General features: G+C 41.8%; 1 protein-coding gene across 1 annotated transcript in view; it reads left to right on the plus strand.

The window, feature by feature from the left end:
• Nucleotides 1-14,495, plus strand: part of NID1 (nidogen 1) — a 71,116-nt gene extending 56,621 nt beyond the window's left edge. The window contains exons 17-20 of the mRNA XM_077345510.1: nt 5,713-5,870; nt 7,733-7,856; nt 9,508-9,620; nt 12,674-14,495. Coding sequence (XP_077201625.1) covers nt 5,713-5,870; nt 7,733-7,856; nt 9,508-9,620; nt 12,674-12,795 — 517 coding nt within the window. The 3' untranslated portion in view covers nt 12,796-14,495. The remainder of the gene's footprint in view (nt 1-5,712; nt 5,871-7,732; nt 7,857-9,507; nt 9,621-12,673) is intronic.
• The last annotated feature ends 2,323 nt before the right edge of the window (nt 14,496-16,818 follow it).

Here is a 16,818-nt window from a genome sequence, read left to right on the forward strand (position 1 = left end):
AAGATGTCTCCGTGCCATTTTGACAAAGGGTTTTTTTAAAGAAATGATGACCGTACACCTTCCCAAAAGTTTCAAAGGTTGAATAAAGCCAAAATATTCTAATAGTAACAGGGTTGGACAGTTGGGCCACAATACTAGGCTTGCTCAGTCTCTGAGGGAACAACATTTCTTTTTGGAGGGCAAATGTACCTCTCAATGAAGAATGGTGTAGAGCAGGGGTAGTCAACCTGTGGTCCTCCAGATGTTCATGGACTACAATTCCCATGAACTCCTGCCAGTGTTTGCTAGCAGGGGTTCACAGGAATTGTAGTCCATGAACATCTGGAGGACCACAGGTTGACTACCCCTGGTGTAGAGGCATCCATCATAACAACCAAGGAGGATCCACAAGTGTAAAATCCATGTGGCTACATCAGGGACTTCGGAACACAGTTCCCAGACGTGCAATTCATATTGGCATATGGAAAGAAGTACCTTAAATCTTCCAATGTGGTTCCATTTTCTTGAACCAAAACAGCCACAGAACTTCAGATGTGCATCTGTTGTTAGTCTGTATGTCTACCATATGGACTTTATCACATGAATCAGCACTCAGTTATTTATTGGTTCCTTGTTTACAAAAAGTGCTGTAACTTTGTTTCTGTATATATTCCTTTATGGTTGTTTTCATATCCGAATGTACCGATTATGTTTTCAATGAAGCCAATGTTGTACTTGTTTAGATAACAGTGAATCATAGACCAACATAAGAAAGGCAGCTGTGATTAAAACCTCTGTGTTAAACCTCTCCTAGTTTAACAAATTGTTCCTAAATACCTAATTGTGAGAATGTGGCAAATAGTCCCATAGACAATGGAATATCCAACATGCATAAAATTGTACATCTGTACACAGTTTGAGTTTATGGAGAATGTTCAGTTCTGTCCATTTTTATTATGGGATGAGTAATACATAATAAATAGTAGTAAACTATTGTCGTAAATGCCACTGTCTTGCAGTAGTATTTGTATCTAGAGGAACATATTGGTAAAAATTCAGTGGGAAGCAGCACAATGTGAACTTCTGGAAAGCTAGCCCAAATAAAGTGGATGCAGCTGAGTTTGCAGTGATGTAAAATAGGAGACTTAAATGAGACAGAATTTTTAAATATAAAAAATTGTAAGACCTACTCTGACTGTGAACTTCAAGGTTCATTGTACCTTGAATATAGCGAAGTGCTTTATTTATCTAAAATAATTTTCTACTACAAGAGCATGTAAAAGAATACTATATGAAAGGGAAGGTGACTGTAAGCCGCTTTGAAACTCCTGCAGGTAGAGAAAAACAGCATATAAGAACCAACTCTTCTTCTTAGCTGTGATGAAGGACTTGATGAGAAAGGACTGCACAGATTAAAGGTTAACATATGTAGACATTTTTTTCTAACTCTTTAAAGCATCGTCATTCTCCTCTGTACCCTTTCAATTTTATCTATGTCCTTCTTGAAGTGAGGCCTCCAGAACTGCACACAGTACTTCAGGTGTAGTCTGACCAGTGCCGTATACAATGGGACTATGACATCTTGTGATTTTGATGTGATGCCCCTGTTGATACAGCCCAAAATGGCATTCGCCTTTGTTACCGCTGCATCACACTGCCTGCTCATGTTTAGTTTACAATCCACAAGTACTCCAAGGTCTCGTTCACACACAGTGTAACCTAGAAGGGTATCCCCCATCCAGTAGGCATGCTTTTCATTTTTGTGACCCAGATGCAGAACTTTACACTTATCTTTATTAAATTGCATCTTGTTCTCATTTGCCCATTTTCCCATTGTGTTCAGATCTCGTAGAACTGTGTCTCTATCTTCCGGAGTATTTGCCAGTCTTCCCAATCTGGTGTCATCTGCAAACTTGATGAGTAGTCCCTCCACCCCTTCATCTAGATCACTAATAAATATGTTAAAAAGTACCGGACTGAGCCCCGAGCCCTGAGGTACTACGCTACTCACCTTCCTCCAATCTGATGAAACACCATTGACAACAACTCTTTGAGTGCGATTCTCTAACCAATTCCCTATCCACCTAACTATCTGAAAATCCAGATTGCAGTCCTTCCATTTATCCATCAGAACATCATGGGGAACCTTATCAAACACTTTATTAAAATCCAAGTAAACGACATTAAAGACGTTTCAGAGCGGCTGCCCAAACTCCTCAAATCTACGGATCGCTACCCATTTGTGATGGTCCATGTGGGAACAAATGACATGTCCCTGAATACCATCGCTCCTATTAAAAAAGACTATCAAGATTTGGGGAGGAAGCTCAAGCAAATGGGGGCACAAGTGGTATTCTCTTCAATCTTGCCTGTCAATGGAAGAGGAATGCGTCGGGAGAGGAAGATAATGGAGGTGAATCAGTGGCTGCGTAGTTGGTGCCGGCAGGAGAGATCTGGTTTCTGGGACCATGGGATAGGCTTTCTTGAGGAAGGCCTACTAGCACCTGATGGACTGCACTTATCGAAACTGGGGAAGAATGTGTCTGGCAGGAACCTGGGGAGATACAGCTTTAAACTGAAGCCACAAGGGGAAGGAGACGATCAACATAGGGAGTGTAAGGAAGGAGAACGATCGGGGGCAGCCCTACCGGCAAGGCCAGCTCATAGGGAACCAAAAGTAAAGGGATTCAGATGTCTTTATACTAACACCCGAAGCATGGGCAATAAGAAGGAAGAGCTGGAACTTCTCATGCTGATGGTAAGGTATGATCTAGTAGGCATCACAGAAACTTGGTGGAATGATTCTCATGACTGGAATGTACTGGAATGTAATGGTGGATGGATATGAACTGTTCAGAAAAAACAGAATAGATCGAAGAGGTGGAGGAGTGGCACTGTATGTGAGGAAAGGGCTTACCTGTCAGGAAATTCTAGTGAAGGAGAGCATATCTACAGTGGAAAGCATCTGGGTGAAAATAAGCGAGGGGAAAACAAACAGTGTGGTGGTTGGTGTCTGCTACCGACCGCCTGACCAATGACAGGATGTAGATGCGGCACTTTGTGAGCAGCTTGAGAAAATATCCAAGTGGCAGGACCTTGTCATCATGGGTGACTTCAGTTTCCCAGATGTGTGCTGGGAAACAAACTCTGCGAAGCGTCCTCAGTCATGCAACTTTCTGACCTGCCTGGCTGACAATTTCATTTATCAAATGGTAGATGAACCCACAAGAGGTTCAGCCATACTGGACTTAATACTGACCAACAGGCAAGAGTTGGTGGATGAGGTGGATGAGGTGAAGGAGGTGGGGACCCTAGGGGGAAGTGACCATGTCCTCATAGAATTCCTTTTGAGATGGGGAGCCAAGGAAGCTTGTAGCCAGACGCGGATGTTGGATTTTCGTAGGGCAAACTTGTCCATCATCTTCAGGACCTCTTTAAGGACTGGAGATGTCCCGGAGGACTGGAAGAGAGCAAACGTTATTCCGATCTTCAAAAAAGGGAGGAAGGATAACCCGGGAAACTACAGACCAGTGTGTCTGACCTCTGTTGTGGGGAAGATAATGGAGCAGATATTAAAGGGAGCGATCTGCAAACATCTGGAGGACAATTTGGTGATCCAAGGAAGTCAGCATGGATTTCTCTCTAACAGGTTCTGCCAGACCAACCTGTTTTCCTTTTTTGACCAAGTAACAGGTTTTCTGGATCGTGGAAATTCGGTTGATGTCATTTACTTGGATTTTAGTAAAGCTTTTGACAAGGTTCCCCATGATTTTCTGATGGATAAGTTGAAGGACTGCAATTTGGATTTTCAGATAGTTAAGTGGATAGGGAATTGGTTAGAGAACCGCACTCAAAGAGTTGTTGTCAATGGTGTTTCATCAGACTGGAGAGAGGTGAGTAGCGGGGTACCTCAGGGCTCGGTGCTCAGCCCGGTACTTTTTAACATATTTATTAATGATCTAGATAGATGAGGGGGTGGAGGGACTACTCATCAAGTTTGCAGATGACACCAAATTGGGAGGACTCTCAAATACTCCGGAAGATAGAGACAGAGTTCAACGAGATCTGAACACAATGGAAAAATGGGCAAATGAGAACAAGATGCAATTTAATAAAGATAAGTGTAAAGTTCTGCATCTGGGCCAGAAAAATGAAAAGCATGCCTACTGGATGGGGGATATGCTTCTAGGTAACACCGTGTGTGAACGAGACCTTGGGGTACTTGTGGATTGTAAACTAAACATGAGCAGGCAGTGTGATGCAGCGGTAAAAAAAGGCGAATGCCATTTTGGGCTGTATCAACAGGGGCAACACATCAAAAATCACAAGATGTCATAGTCCCATTGTATACGGCACTGGTCAGACCACACCTGGAGTACTGTGTGCAGTTCTGGAGGCCTCATTTCAAGAAGGACGTAGATAAAATTGAAAGGGTACAGAGGAGAGCGACGAAGATGATCTGGGACCAAGGGACCAAGCCCTATGAAGATAGGTTGAGGGATTTGGGAATGTTCAGCCTGGAGAAAAGGAGGTTGAGAGGGGACATGATAGCCCTCTTTAAGTATTTGAAAGGTTGTCACTTGGAGGAGGGCAGGATGCTGTTTCTGTTGGCTGCAGAGGAGAGGACACGCAGTAATGGGTTTAAACTACAACGATATAGGCTAGATATCAGGAAAAAAATTTTCACAGTCAGAGTAGTTCAGCAGTGGAATAGGCTGCCTAAGGAGGTGGTGAGCTCCCCCTCACTGGCAGTCTTCAAGCAAAGATTGGATACACACTTTTCTTGGATGCTTTAGTATGCTTAGGGTTGATCCTGCGTGGAGCAGGGGGTTGGACTCTATGATTCTATGACATCAACCGAATTTCCACGATCCAGCAAACCTGTTACTTGGTCAAAAAAGGAAACCAGGTTGGTCTGACAGGACCTGTTGGAGACAAATCCATGCTGACTTCCTTGGATCACCAAATTGTCCTCCAGATGTTTGCATATCGCTCCCTTTAATATCTACTCCATTATCTTACTCGCAACAGAGGTCAGACTCACTGTTCTGTAGTTTCCCGGGTCATCCTTCCTCCCTTTTTTTGAAGATTGGAATATGTACCGTTTTTAGGGCTTTAAGTTGGAAGAATTGCAATATATAAATTGAATAAATCAAATATATCTTAATTTTTAGTGTCTTTTAACAAAAAGTGCATGTACAGACAGGAGTTTACAATAATTATATTGTTGTCTTTCTTTAAAAAAAGAAAACAGAAAGCCAAATCTTATTTAGTCTATACAGGAAGCAAATTTTAATAGTTGGTGAAAAAACAAACAAGGATCATGTATTGCTGATAGAATTTCTCGTGTACTAATTCTGTACAACAGTATTATTTTATATCGCTTAGCTGTGCAACTTGAATGGGATCTCTTTTAACTATTTTAATTATGTCTCTTTAATTATGTGTTTTCAGTAATTTCATGCTTTTATATTATGTCTGTTGTTGTCACCTGACTAGATTGTGTCAGGAGAAAGATGAAGTACATAAATGTTCTAAAAGATTAACTGAAAACATATTCCATTGGAGCACTCTGAAAACATTTAAATAATTAAAACTAAATTAATAGCAGTTCAATAACCCCTGAGGTTATTTATTTATTTTATCCAGCTAATTAGGTTTATTCCTGACATATTTGTTGTATACAGTGCTGTATTCCTTTTAACTCTTTTTTATTATTATTTGCATACCCAGAAATCTTTACTGGACAGACTGGAATAGAGAGGCTCCTAAAATTGAAGCTTCATACATGGATGGCACCAATAGAAGGATTCTTGTTAAAGATGATTTGGGGCTACCCAATGGACTAACATTTGACACTTACTCTTCGTTGTTATGCTGGGCAGATGCAGGTAAAAAGTTGCACAGAATTTTAAATGAACTAAATGTATGAGCTTCTGGCTTTTAAAATGCTAGGTGGGTCTTCTAGGAAGGTTATTTATTGTTCCAATATCAGTTTTCTGTGTGAAACGTCACCTTCCTTCACAGCCCCAAATAACTCCCTGCTCTAGCACATCAGTGGGATGGGAATGAAGATTAAGTAATTTCCATATTCTGTTTCCTAGACAGGAACAACCACTAAAACCATCACACACTGCTGATTATCTGGGTGGAAATCTCCCTCCTCCTCAAGATGTTCTTGGAACTGATGGGTGGAAAGCAATGATAATTATAATAAGGAATAAGAGTCAAGGTCTTAAACATGATTAAGTCTCCAAACTTGATCCAGTGCAGCTGGGAGAGCACAGGTGAACTATGTGTTCTCCACTGGGTTCCTCGTAAGGATCCAGATGGCTGCATTCTGGACCAGTTGGAGTTTCTGGAGCAGCTTCAAGTACAGCCCTGTGTAGGGCAAGTTACAGAAGTCTAATCTAGAGGTGACTATTGCATGGGTCACAATGACTAGGTAGGACATCAATAGGTAAAGTGCAAGCTGTCATGTCTGGTGAAGATGGCAAAATGCCAGGTGAGCAATGTTCATGACCTGGGTTTCCTTAAATAGGAAGGCATCCAGGATCATACCCAAGCTCCTGGCTACTATTTGATGCTTGCAACAAGTATTTTAAGTAATACAAATGTAATCTTTATTCTTCAGTTAAGATTGCTGCCAATTTTTGCTTCTATTAAAAGATCATCTTACTATAGAAGAATGATTAAAACAAATAAGACATCATTTAGGGCAGGGGTCACCAACCTTTTGGAACCTGTGAGCACATTTGGAGTGCTGACATGAGGCAGTGGGCACAGCAACAAAATGGCTACCACAGGAGGCAGGGCCAGCCACAAAATGGTTGCCATATCTTAACTTTAGTAATACAGTGCAGCTGCTGCCAAAGTAACATTTAAAAATTCTGCACAGCCAGTCAGAAGTCTTGCTAGGCAAAAGCCTATCTAGCTCCAACCAGCTTCCTAAAAACAATGTGCACCAGAAAAAGTGTAGTTGGGTGCTATAGGCACTCATGGGCACCATGTTGGGGACCTGTGATTTAGGATAAATGAAACTTGTCTTTTCCAAATGTCCACAAGTGCCTAGGCACCTGGTTCAGTCAAGTATGTAATATAAGACATAGAATGAAGTTCTGCACAAGATCAAATTTTTAAAAGTATAAATTTAAATTTGTGTGACCAAGTGTGAATCAGATTTACTGAGCAGCAGATGCATACATTGCAGCTTCCTTTGTAGATAAAAATTACTTTTTGACAAAGAATGTTTTTTCCCTCAAATTAAATGTGTTTCTGACAGTACTTGAAGGAAAATCTGTTCTTTGAGGCCGGAGGAGCCTTCCTTTACCAGCCACAGTAACATCCCGTGTGATTACCAAAGATCTCCTGGCATTAAAGGGCAATTTTTGCAAGGGCTAAAATCCCTTTCATGAACATTTGAGAACATCTGCATAGTGGCACTCTTTCTGAAGAGGGCATGACAGAGGCTAACCCAAGAGTTATACTGTGAGTCATGTGTGTCCAGAGCAATAGAGATGGTGACAGTAGTGCCCCCCAAATGTTACCATTATTCATAAAGGTGATTTCCTGGTTTAGTCTCTTGTGAAGTGAAGATAGTCGGAGATATGACACTCTCTCTCTCGCTCTCTCAGACATTCTACAAAAAACTGTAATTCCATACATAATTCCCATTTTCTTGCGTCATTGTGCCTTTTTCCTACAAAAGGATTAGTTGTCACATACAAAGACCAAATTGTTCTTTTGTCCACAGGCACCAAAAGGGTTGAGTGTATGAACCCCAATCAGCTTGGTCGCCGAAAAGTCCTCGAAGGCATCCAGTATCCTTTCAGCATTACAAGCTATGGGAAGAATTTATTTTACACAGACTGGCAGAGGTACAACAATTCAGTGTTAAAAAAGTAATTGTGCAATGGTGTACCCAGTTCCCCATCCCAATTTTGGTGGAAATCAGAAATTCGATTTGGCAGTTTGCATTGTTTCCAAAGAGACTTAAGACTAAAACAGAAACAAAGTAAACTTTCTAAGGAAGTATTTTTGTTAACTGCTCTTGCCCCCACCCTCAGAATAAAATATGGGGGAAGGATATTGGAAGGTAATGGTCTGTCCTAATGGCAGCACTCATTTAGATGAATAATACAGAAACTTGTAATTTGCAGTCTTTCTCCCCAGTTAACATGGAGATGTTTATAATTTAAAAAAAAACTCCAAATATAGCTGAGCAAAATTCTTTGAGCATAGTTCTGAACAGGATTTAAACATATTCCTTTAGTTTAAACCCAAAAGTTGTCAGTGCTAGGTTCTGTGCTCTAGTGCTCATGTGCAGGAGGGGCCTGCAGTAACCTTGTTGCTCTAAGCTTAGAAGCCTCATGCAGCAGCTGTGGGTTTCTCAAGCTTTCTGAGGAAAACATTCATAGCACCCATTTCCATATAGAACTCTCTATCTAGCTTACCATTTCTCAACCTTTTTGCCATTGAGAAACTGCTGAAATATTATTAGGACTTCAAGAACCCCCAGAAGTGGTACAATCATGGGTTGGGAAGCATACATGCCCACCTGGGGCCCCTCCCCTTCCCATCCCCAGTAGGCCCATCATTGGCCATTTGTTTTTCGGGGGAGGTCTGGTTGACATGACCGTATATGGTCATTTCACCTGATAAATGTTTAACAGACTTTTAAAAATTAACTTCCACTCATTCAGAAAACCCTTTCAGGGCCATCAAGAAACCCCAGGGTTTCACAAAGCCCTGGTTGAGAAAGCCTGATCTAGCTAATCATACTTTTATTTGTGCATGGTTGGCCCTTAGTGGATTGGGGCAATCCCATTTTTAAATCTAGAACTGGCAATGATCCAAAGGGTCCTTTAGTTCAATTTTAATGTTAAATCCAGATTTTTCAAGAATGATACAATTAAAAAAAAAGTATTGTTATGGTTATGTGGCACTTGATTATCTAGAATGCTTAATTTAAACGGCACTTCCCAGAGGGCAAGTTCTTCCCCCTCTGCCACCATAACATGGCATCTTCAGGTATCTGCATGTTCTGCTCCTGGCTCTCCATCCCGTAAGAGTGATGCCTCTGGCCATTGTGCTGCCCGCTGACATTTTCCTTGCTTGGTGCTTCCTTCCTCAGCCTGCCTCAGGCTGATGAGAACCAATTGCTGGAGAGCTAAGCAGCTGACACACTTCTCTGCCTGTTGAGTCGGATGGTTAGGTAGCTCAAGGATGAAGGGAAGGCTCCTACCAGGCATGGGAACTGTTACCAAGATATTTCCAGTGGAGTGGGTTTTGGACACTGCAGATTCCTCTGGGTGGGGGATTGAGGCAGAGCAATAAGCTTGAACAATTGGATTCAGCCAGATAGTAACATCATTGGTGAAAGTCACCCCTCCTTATCAGGCTTCTTTTTCCTAATGTTTGAGGCTCTGTGGCATAACACTTGTAAAAATGTGTCTTTCTACTTCTAGTTTTTTCTCCTTTTTTTCTCCTTCCCCAACAATTTTATTCTTGCTGTTTTGCTTGCTGCAGAGATGCTGTGGTAGCAGTGGATCGCACAGTCTCAGAAGAGAATGATGATTTCCAACCTCACAAGCGCAGTCGTCTTTATGGAATAACTACAGCCTTTGCTCAGTGCCCGCAAGGTAATTCAAACTCCATGCTCCAGATTTCTAAATGAAGGATATGTAGTAAACAGCGACACAACAAACAAATTACTTCTGAATTAGAGTCCAATAGCACCTTTAAAACTAACAAAGATTTGTTCAAGGCGTGAGCTTTTGAGTGCATGCACTCTTCCTCAGATTGACCAAAGAGACTGAGGCGCTATTGGACTCTAATTTTGTTGTACTACTTCAGATCAACATGGCTACCCACTTAATCTAATTACTTCTGGTTATCTAGGGGAAAGGCTTTGTTTGATCATTGAATACCTCACAGCTGCAAGGCAAAACATAGGGCTCTTCTGCACCTCTAAAAACGTAGCGTTAAGCAACCGCAATTGTTTAACGCTGTAAAAAAACGTGCCCCCCGCCATTTCTCATCTCCTTACTCTCTTTCTTTCTTCTCCCGCTTTCTGATGCTTCCAGGTACTCCACACGGCTGATTAAAATGGCTGCAGAGAGGGACTTGCAATACCCAGCAAGTCTTCCCCATGCTTGTCAATCATGGCAGGCAGCCAGCCAGTCAGCTTTCTCCTAGCTTTAAGGGGAAAGCAATTGTTTTTTAAAGTAAAACTTCTCCATTGCTATGCCTATGTATATCATCATAGATGTATAGTGCATAGTTTAATGCCAGCCTGTTTCGGAAGTTTGACACTTGAAGATGAACAGAAGTAATTTTTTCCCAATTTTGGGGGAGGTGAGAGGCATGCTTTGTGTGCCAACTGGTGTGTGGGATTTTTTTGTTCTGCCTCTATGGGCCAACGTATATTTGTTGGTTCAGGCAGCTTGTCCTCCCCTCCAAAGCCCCTTGCCAGGAAGAAGGGAAATGGAGGCAGGCATAAAGGCGGGCGCTGCAGATGGAGATCACGCTACTTCTGGCCACGTGGTTATGCACGGCTGTCTCGCTAGTGGTTGCTGGGCTCTCTTCCCACATATGCAACAAAGCTGGGGGAATCCAGTTTTGTGGATTCCCCAGCTAGCAAGTTAAAATGGAGGATGTGGCTGCCGGATTGCTGCTGAGATGTTGGATGCAGACGACGTTGTTTGAAATGCCAAAAATGTTTGCAGGGGTGTGGAATGGCCAAATAGGATTGGGTCCAAGCCTTGTATTTTACCAGCAAAAGGTTTCTTTCTCTGGGAGAGAAGGAAAATTTTGATCATTAATTACCCCTTCCCACTGCAGATGCCTACTAGGGCTGGGCACTTCTGTGTCTGAAGCAGCCGTTTGCACCCGAAGCATCCAGCACCACGGTGCAGGAGGGAGGGGAGGTGTGGACATTGGTGCGCCAGCAGGCACAGGCGCAGAGCTCTGCCCCGCATGTGTGCGCTCACCAGCACACCGGTGCCCACGCTTCCCCTCCCCCCCTCGTGCTACGTCGCTGGCTGCTTCGGGTGCAAACTGCTGCTTTGGACACCGAAGTGCCCAATCCTAATGCCTATATTGCAGCCAATGCTGTCCCTGGGATCCACTGACGCCAGTGTTTTAAAGGATAGAGGCTGCAGTCGTAACAGAAGAGTTCATTTGATCGACGGGGCAAAGCTCACAGTACTTTTGATCCTACCCTTAGCAAGAGCAAAGAAATAACATAACAATTTCCAGCTTTGGCTTTTGGCAGCAATCTGGAATCCATGAGATAACTGTAGTGAACTGGTTACAACTGTTCAATTTGTTTCTTGTTGTCTCAGTGCTCAGTTCCCCTTTGTCTCTCTGGTCAAGTAATGGTCCTGCAAGCCTTTGTTCTAAACACCAGTAACCTTTAACAGTAGATAGCTGTGTTCAATCAGTCACTGCAATTTTATCCTCTTGTCACAAAGCAGGAACAACTCAATATATTTTGCTGGACACCCCACCTCCACATGGCCAGAGGGAAAGATCATGCACCTCCTCCTGTGCTGCTCTTGCAGGCTCCGTGGTGTCAGGATGAGTGGTGCAGACTTCTGCCCATAGCTCCTGCTTGGGGTCCAAGGTGCTAGGTAGCCAGTTTTGGTATCCAGTGGTGGCGATAGTCTCTACTCATGCCACCTGGAGTGTGGGGATGTGCCTCCTGCCCGTCAATCCACACCACTCTCATTGGCTCCAAGATATACTGTGGCATGTCTATAGCCCATTTTGGAGCCAGGTGGCAGCCAACAGGCCTCTTCCTCCTCTCCCCAACTGTCGTCAGAATAAGCTATGACTGATGTCTTCAGTAACAATGAAGAACATGAGGCCGAGGCACTGCTCACCTGCCAAAGAGATCAAAGTCCTTTCAGAAGGAAGGAAATACTAGAAATAATGCAAGTAGGCAAGGAACAAATGCTTATTTAACAGGATTGCTTTTTCAGTACAGAGGGTGAAGTCCTTAACCCCTTATCTGCTGAGTTCACCCATGCTGCTTTTACCCTCACTTGAAAATGCATAGTTTCCTATATTTTTCTCTACTAAGAGGTGAGGGTCTTTTCAAATGAGCACAGATGAAAACAAAATGTGAAGTTTAAATTCCAGACAACTCAGTTCAATTTATGTCATTTCCAGCAGAGAAGCAAAATGAAGACTAGTGTGACCACATGGGACCCCAGTTGGAAAATCCTGCAGCCAAATTCTTGAAATGCTAGGAAAGATGAGGAGGGAACTACTTTGGCCATGACTCCCACAGCTTTAGATGCTGTTGAAACAGCATTCAAAGATCCAGAAAAAGAGATGGAGGAATTGGTGTTTTGCCTGCAGCCTGTCAGTGTGTTCAAGTCAGTAGCTTGTTGGCTCACAAACAAGTATAGAACCCTCAAATGAAAATAAATTTTCCAAAGCCTTCTAATCTCACTCCTAACTTATTAGACTTTCTGATTAGATCCTTAGGATGTTTGCCCTTTATTAATCCTTCAGAACTGTTCTAGTTCCCCCAGGTATCTGACATACGTTTAAAACTATTGCTTGCTGGGAATCAGTAAGGATAAATGAAAACTTAATACTTTGACATCTTTAATTTAAAGTTTTCCCTTCTTTTATGTGTGTGTTTGCAGTTACCTTTTATATATTTATTTTTCCCTTCCTTTAGGACATAACTATTGCTCAGTAAATAACGGAGGCTGCACTCATCTATGCTTGGCTACCCCAGGGGGCCGTTCTTGCCGGTGCCCAGACAACAGTATTGGTGTGGATTGTATAGAAAGAAATTGAGGGTTACAGCCTGGAATATTCCTACCACCTTTGGCAATGTACTGTAAATAAAAAGTTAACTGGCCAGTCCCATGCAAAGAAAGATTCTAAACATAAGAACTCTGCACTGCCTGGGGCTAACCAGCCAGAAAGCACCCAAGTTAGAACAACAGTGACTACATAATGGAATGCTGGCACATCTGTACAGCTCCTTAGATACCCACCCCTTTTTTAAACGTGTCTGATGACCAGCTGTAGCTGCGCTTATTAGACAACCATCTCTAATCAAATTGTGGTACAATCTATAGTCTGGGGCAGTGAAAAGTGTGAGAATCCAGAGTTCAGACACCCACAATCACACTGTGTGTAAGAGTATTTGGACAGTTCTCTTCCAAAATATTTTTCCTGTAGCCTGCTATCAATGCAGCTGGCTAGTAAGTTCATCTAAACATTGGATAGAGAAGCCCAGGGGCTGAGGAGGGTAAGGTGCTGGAAATCTGAACAATAAGATGCTGTTTGGGATAACGCCCTGCAACCGCCTGAAGCACATATCTTATGGGTCCTTGTTTCAAACACCTAACAATGTTAACCACTACTTTTCCCTAGAACTATTAGCGAAATGTATTACTGGAAAAGACTGATGCAGTTTGATAATAGAAACTGATGGCTTGTGATTACAGATAGCTATGTTGTCTTAAAACCACTTTAATAGGCATTTTCAAATTTGCACTGTTTTTTCCCCCAAAGATAGTTTATTGGAGGAACAAAGGGCGTGATTCATTAGCTAATTTTGTGGGCCTGGGCCTGTTGATTTTAATAAGACAGCACCAAGATAAGTGATCATTGTCCGTTTGTCCGTTTTATATGACATTATGGGTTTTTACAAAACAATAAGAATTGAAAATTTTTATAGCATCTTTTTTCAAATAGATTTTGCCAAATAGTCTTTGGTACTTTTTATTGCCTTTGCTTGTAGAACAGCTCCCTTTGAAATGTCGCTTTTCCACTTTTTGCTGTAATTTTGATGCACCATCCTTTTACATATGTCATGAATAACCATAAAGGCTCACCAGTCCATCAGATAGCCAAAATACTTCCAGGCACAAGTCTTTATACCATTAACTTCCTGGATACTCAAATGAATTAAGGCGTAGTTTTTGTGCCAATTGCTAGCAAACACAATGCACATGCACTGGAATATGTTGTATGTATAAACAGGATTAGGTTAAAACTGATCACCAATCACAGATTCTTCTGCTAAAGCAGTTTTAAGAAGCAACACATTAGCCATGCTTTCCTAGTAAAGAGGTACATTGCCAGCGTAACAAGCATAGTGATTGTACAGCTCTTACTGAGTACCCGTCTTTAGTGCAGTGATGGAATGACTAAAACTCCAGAAGCCAGCCAGATTACAGTTTTATTAAGCAGAGCCAATTCTGAGCCTTTAGCTCTTTGACAGCGTTTTAAATTGTGTATTTATCATTGAAGTATCAAATGCTATATTAAATGTTTTAATGTTTTTATAACTTTTATAACACTCATGCATTTAATTGTTACCCTTTATTATACATATGTCAAAACTGTGCTGAAACAAACCAAAGGTGCTTTTAAAAACTGTTCCTGCAGAATTACTTCAATTTCAGGGGACATCACAGACGTTTACACACTGTACAGTTAATCACAGTACTGCCAATAAAATATTTTTTGTTTTTTGTAAAAAACACTGTCTTCTGCTTCCTATGTAATGCAGTATCTTAATTGTTTTATAAAAATGAGCCCTGGTATTCACTTATCCTGTGCTATTGTAATAATAATTGGCTCCTTACTCCTGTGAGATACGAAGGTTCAGGAAATGAGCGAGTGACCAACACCAACACCAACAGCTAGAAAGAAGCCACCCGCTGTACATTCAGCACTCAGACTCTACTCACAGGCTACTGTGAGAGGTGTGTGAGACAATATATTTCAAGGGTATGGTCTCACTTTTGGAAAGAACTACACACATCCTCTTTGGATGTGAATCTTGTTCTCTGGTTCAATGCAAACCTGGCTAATAGCTGTATAGAATTTGTCACAGAGTCCCACAGAAATAATCTTACACAACTGCATATTCTGGGACATTAAACAGATGCCTCGTTATTTTAGGGAGTATGATAAGCAAGTCATGGCTGAGAGCAGATTTCAAAGCAGACAAGAAGAGAGATTAAAGCATGTCTGGGGATGGTGTGAGACCACAATTCTGCTTATGCAAATCCTGTTTTTACTGTCAATCCTGACTTAGCTTTTAAAGAGCACTGACATATTCACAAAGAGGAAATGCCCAAATTCTTTATGGATTCTGCACAGTGTATGGAACTAACCATGTCTTTGGGGCCAAACTATGTGTTGTATTATAAACCTATGACTGGATCCCCTCCTTTCAAACATTACTGCTTTCTTTCCCAAATAGAAATCTCACCTCCCGAATTTGCTATTAGGTCTAGTAGAGAAAAATAAAAATTATTGTCTTCATTTATATGTCCTTTGTCCCCAGTGGGCACACAATGCAGGATCTGTCTTGGGGCCTGTGTTGTTCAACATATTTATAAATGATCTGGATGAAGAATTAGAGGGGGTACTTATTAAATTTGCAGATGATACTAAACTGGGAGGGGTAGCAAACACACACGAAGACCGAATCAGAATACAGGATGATCTTGATAGGTTCAAGAAGTGGGCTAAACTGAATAAAATGAAGTTCAATAGGGACAAATGTAAAGTTCTGCATTTAGGTAGGAAAAACCAAATGCACCAATACAGGATGGGGGAGACTTACCTTGGCAGTAGCATGTGCTACTAGGAGGATCTAGGAGTCTTAGTAGACCATACATTGAACATCAGTCAGCAGTGTGACTCGGTGGCTAAAAAGGCAAAAGGGATTTGGGGCTGAATAGAACGGAGTACGGAGTATCATGTCCAGATCACAGGAAGTGATGGTACCGCTTTACTCTGCTCTGGTTCGCCTTACTTGGAGTACTGTGTTCAGTTTTGGGCACCCCAATTGAAGAGGGATATAGACAAGCTGGAGTGTGTCCTGGCCTCGAGCAGGGCCAGAGCCTTTTTTGGTCTTGGCCCCAACCTGAGGGAATGAGCTCCCAGAAGAGCTGAGGTCCCTGCCAGAGTTATCAGCTTTCCACAGGGCCTTCTGCCAGGCATATGGTTGAGGCCAGGGTGGAGTCTCAGCGTTACCATCAGAGGATCTCCTGATATAATGTAACACAGGGTTAGATCTGATTCCCTACTCCCATTGGAAGAGAACTTGGCCCTCGGGCTGAATGGGGATGGGATTGGAAGATTAGAATTCTCTTTAAGTGATTGCCATCTGTTTAATTTTGATAAGGGGTGCTTTTATGGGTTTTTATGGAATTTACTGTATTCTATTATCTTGTGAACCACTGCAAGACCTTCAGAGTGGTGGTATAAAAATTGAAGAATAAAATAAAAAATAAATTGATTTTTAACATTGAACATCTGGAGATCTAATTACAAATCTCCGAAGTAAACTGCAGTTTGTAAGAATTGTTTCACTTGTTATTTTAGCATACTGCAAACAGGTAAGATAGAATCCTCTGACAATTATGTTACTTTGTTTTCCATTTTAAAACCCTGTTGAATAAAGCCTTGCTGCAGATGTGGAGGATTAGCTTGTGATGGAAGTATAAGAAAAGCTTTGAAATACCACAGGCCTGTTGTATGTGGAACAGTTAAAATCAAATAAGTTACTCCACTTGCTTAGGAAGACACCTTTAGATTGGTTTAGCAAGGGTTTTTTTAATGCAGTAGAAAAATTATTTATCCCATTGCTAATCTACATCTTCTCTAAATCTGTAAAATGGAGCCTGTGATACATTCTCCTACTTGTCGTTGGTGCCTGCCTCTAGAAGAGATGCAATGCCAGTATTGGAAGGCTCACAACACTTGATTGGTGCATGCAGCATTGCATCTATCTGGGTTCCTTTGGCTCAATCAGAATTGACTCCTTTGGCTTGATATTGACAATGGGGC

The sequence above is a fragment of the Paroedura picta genome, chromosome 1 (assembly GCF_049243985.1).
Source record: "Paroedura picta isolate Pp20150507F chromosome 1, Ppicta_v3.0, whole genome shotgun sequence".
NCBI classification, from domain to species: domain Eukaryota; kingdom Metazoa; phylum Chordata; class Lepidosauria; order Squamata; family Gekkonidae; genus Paroedura; species Paroedura picta.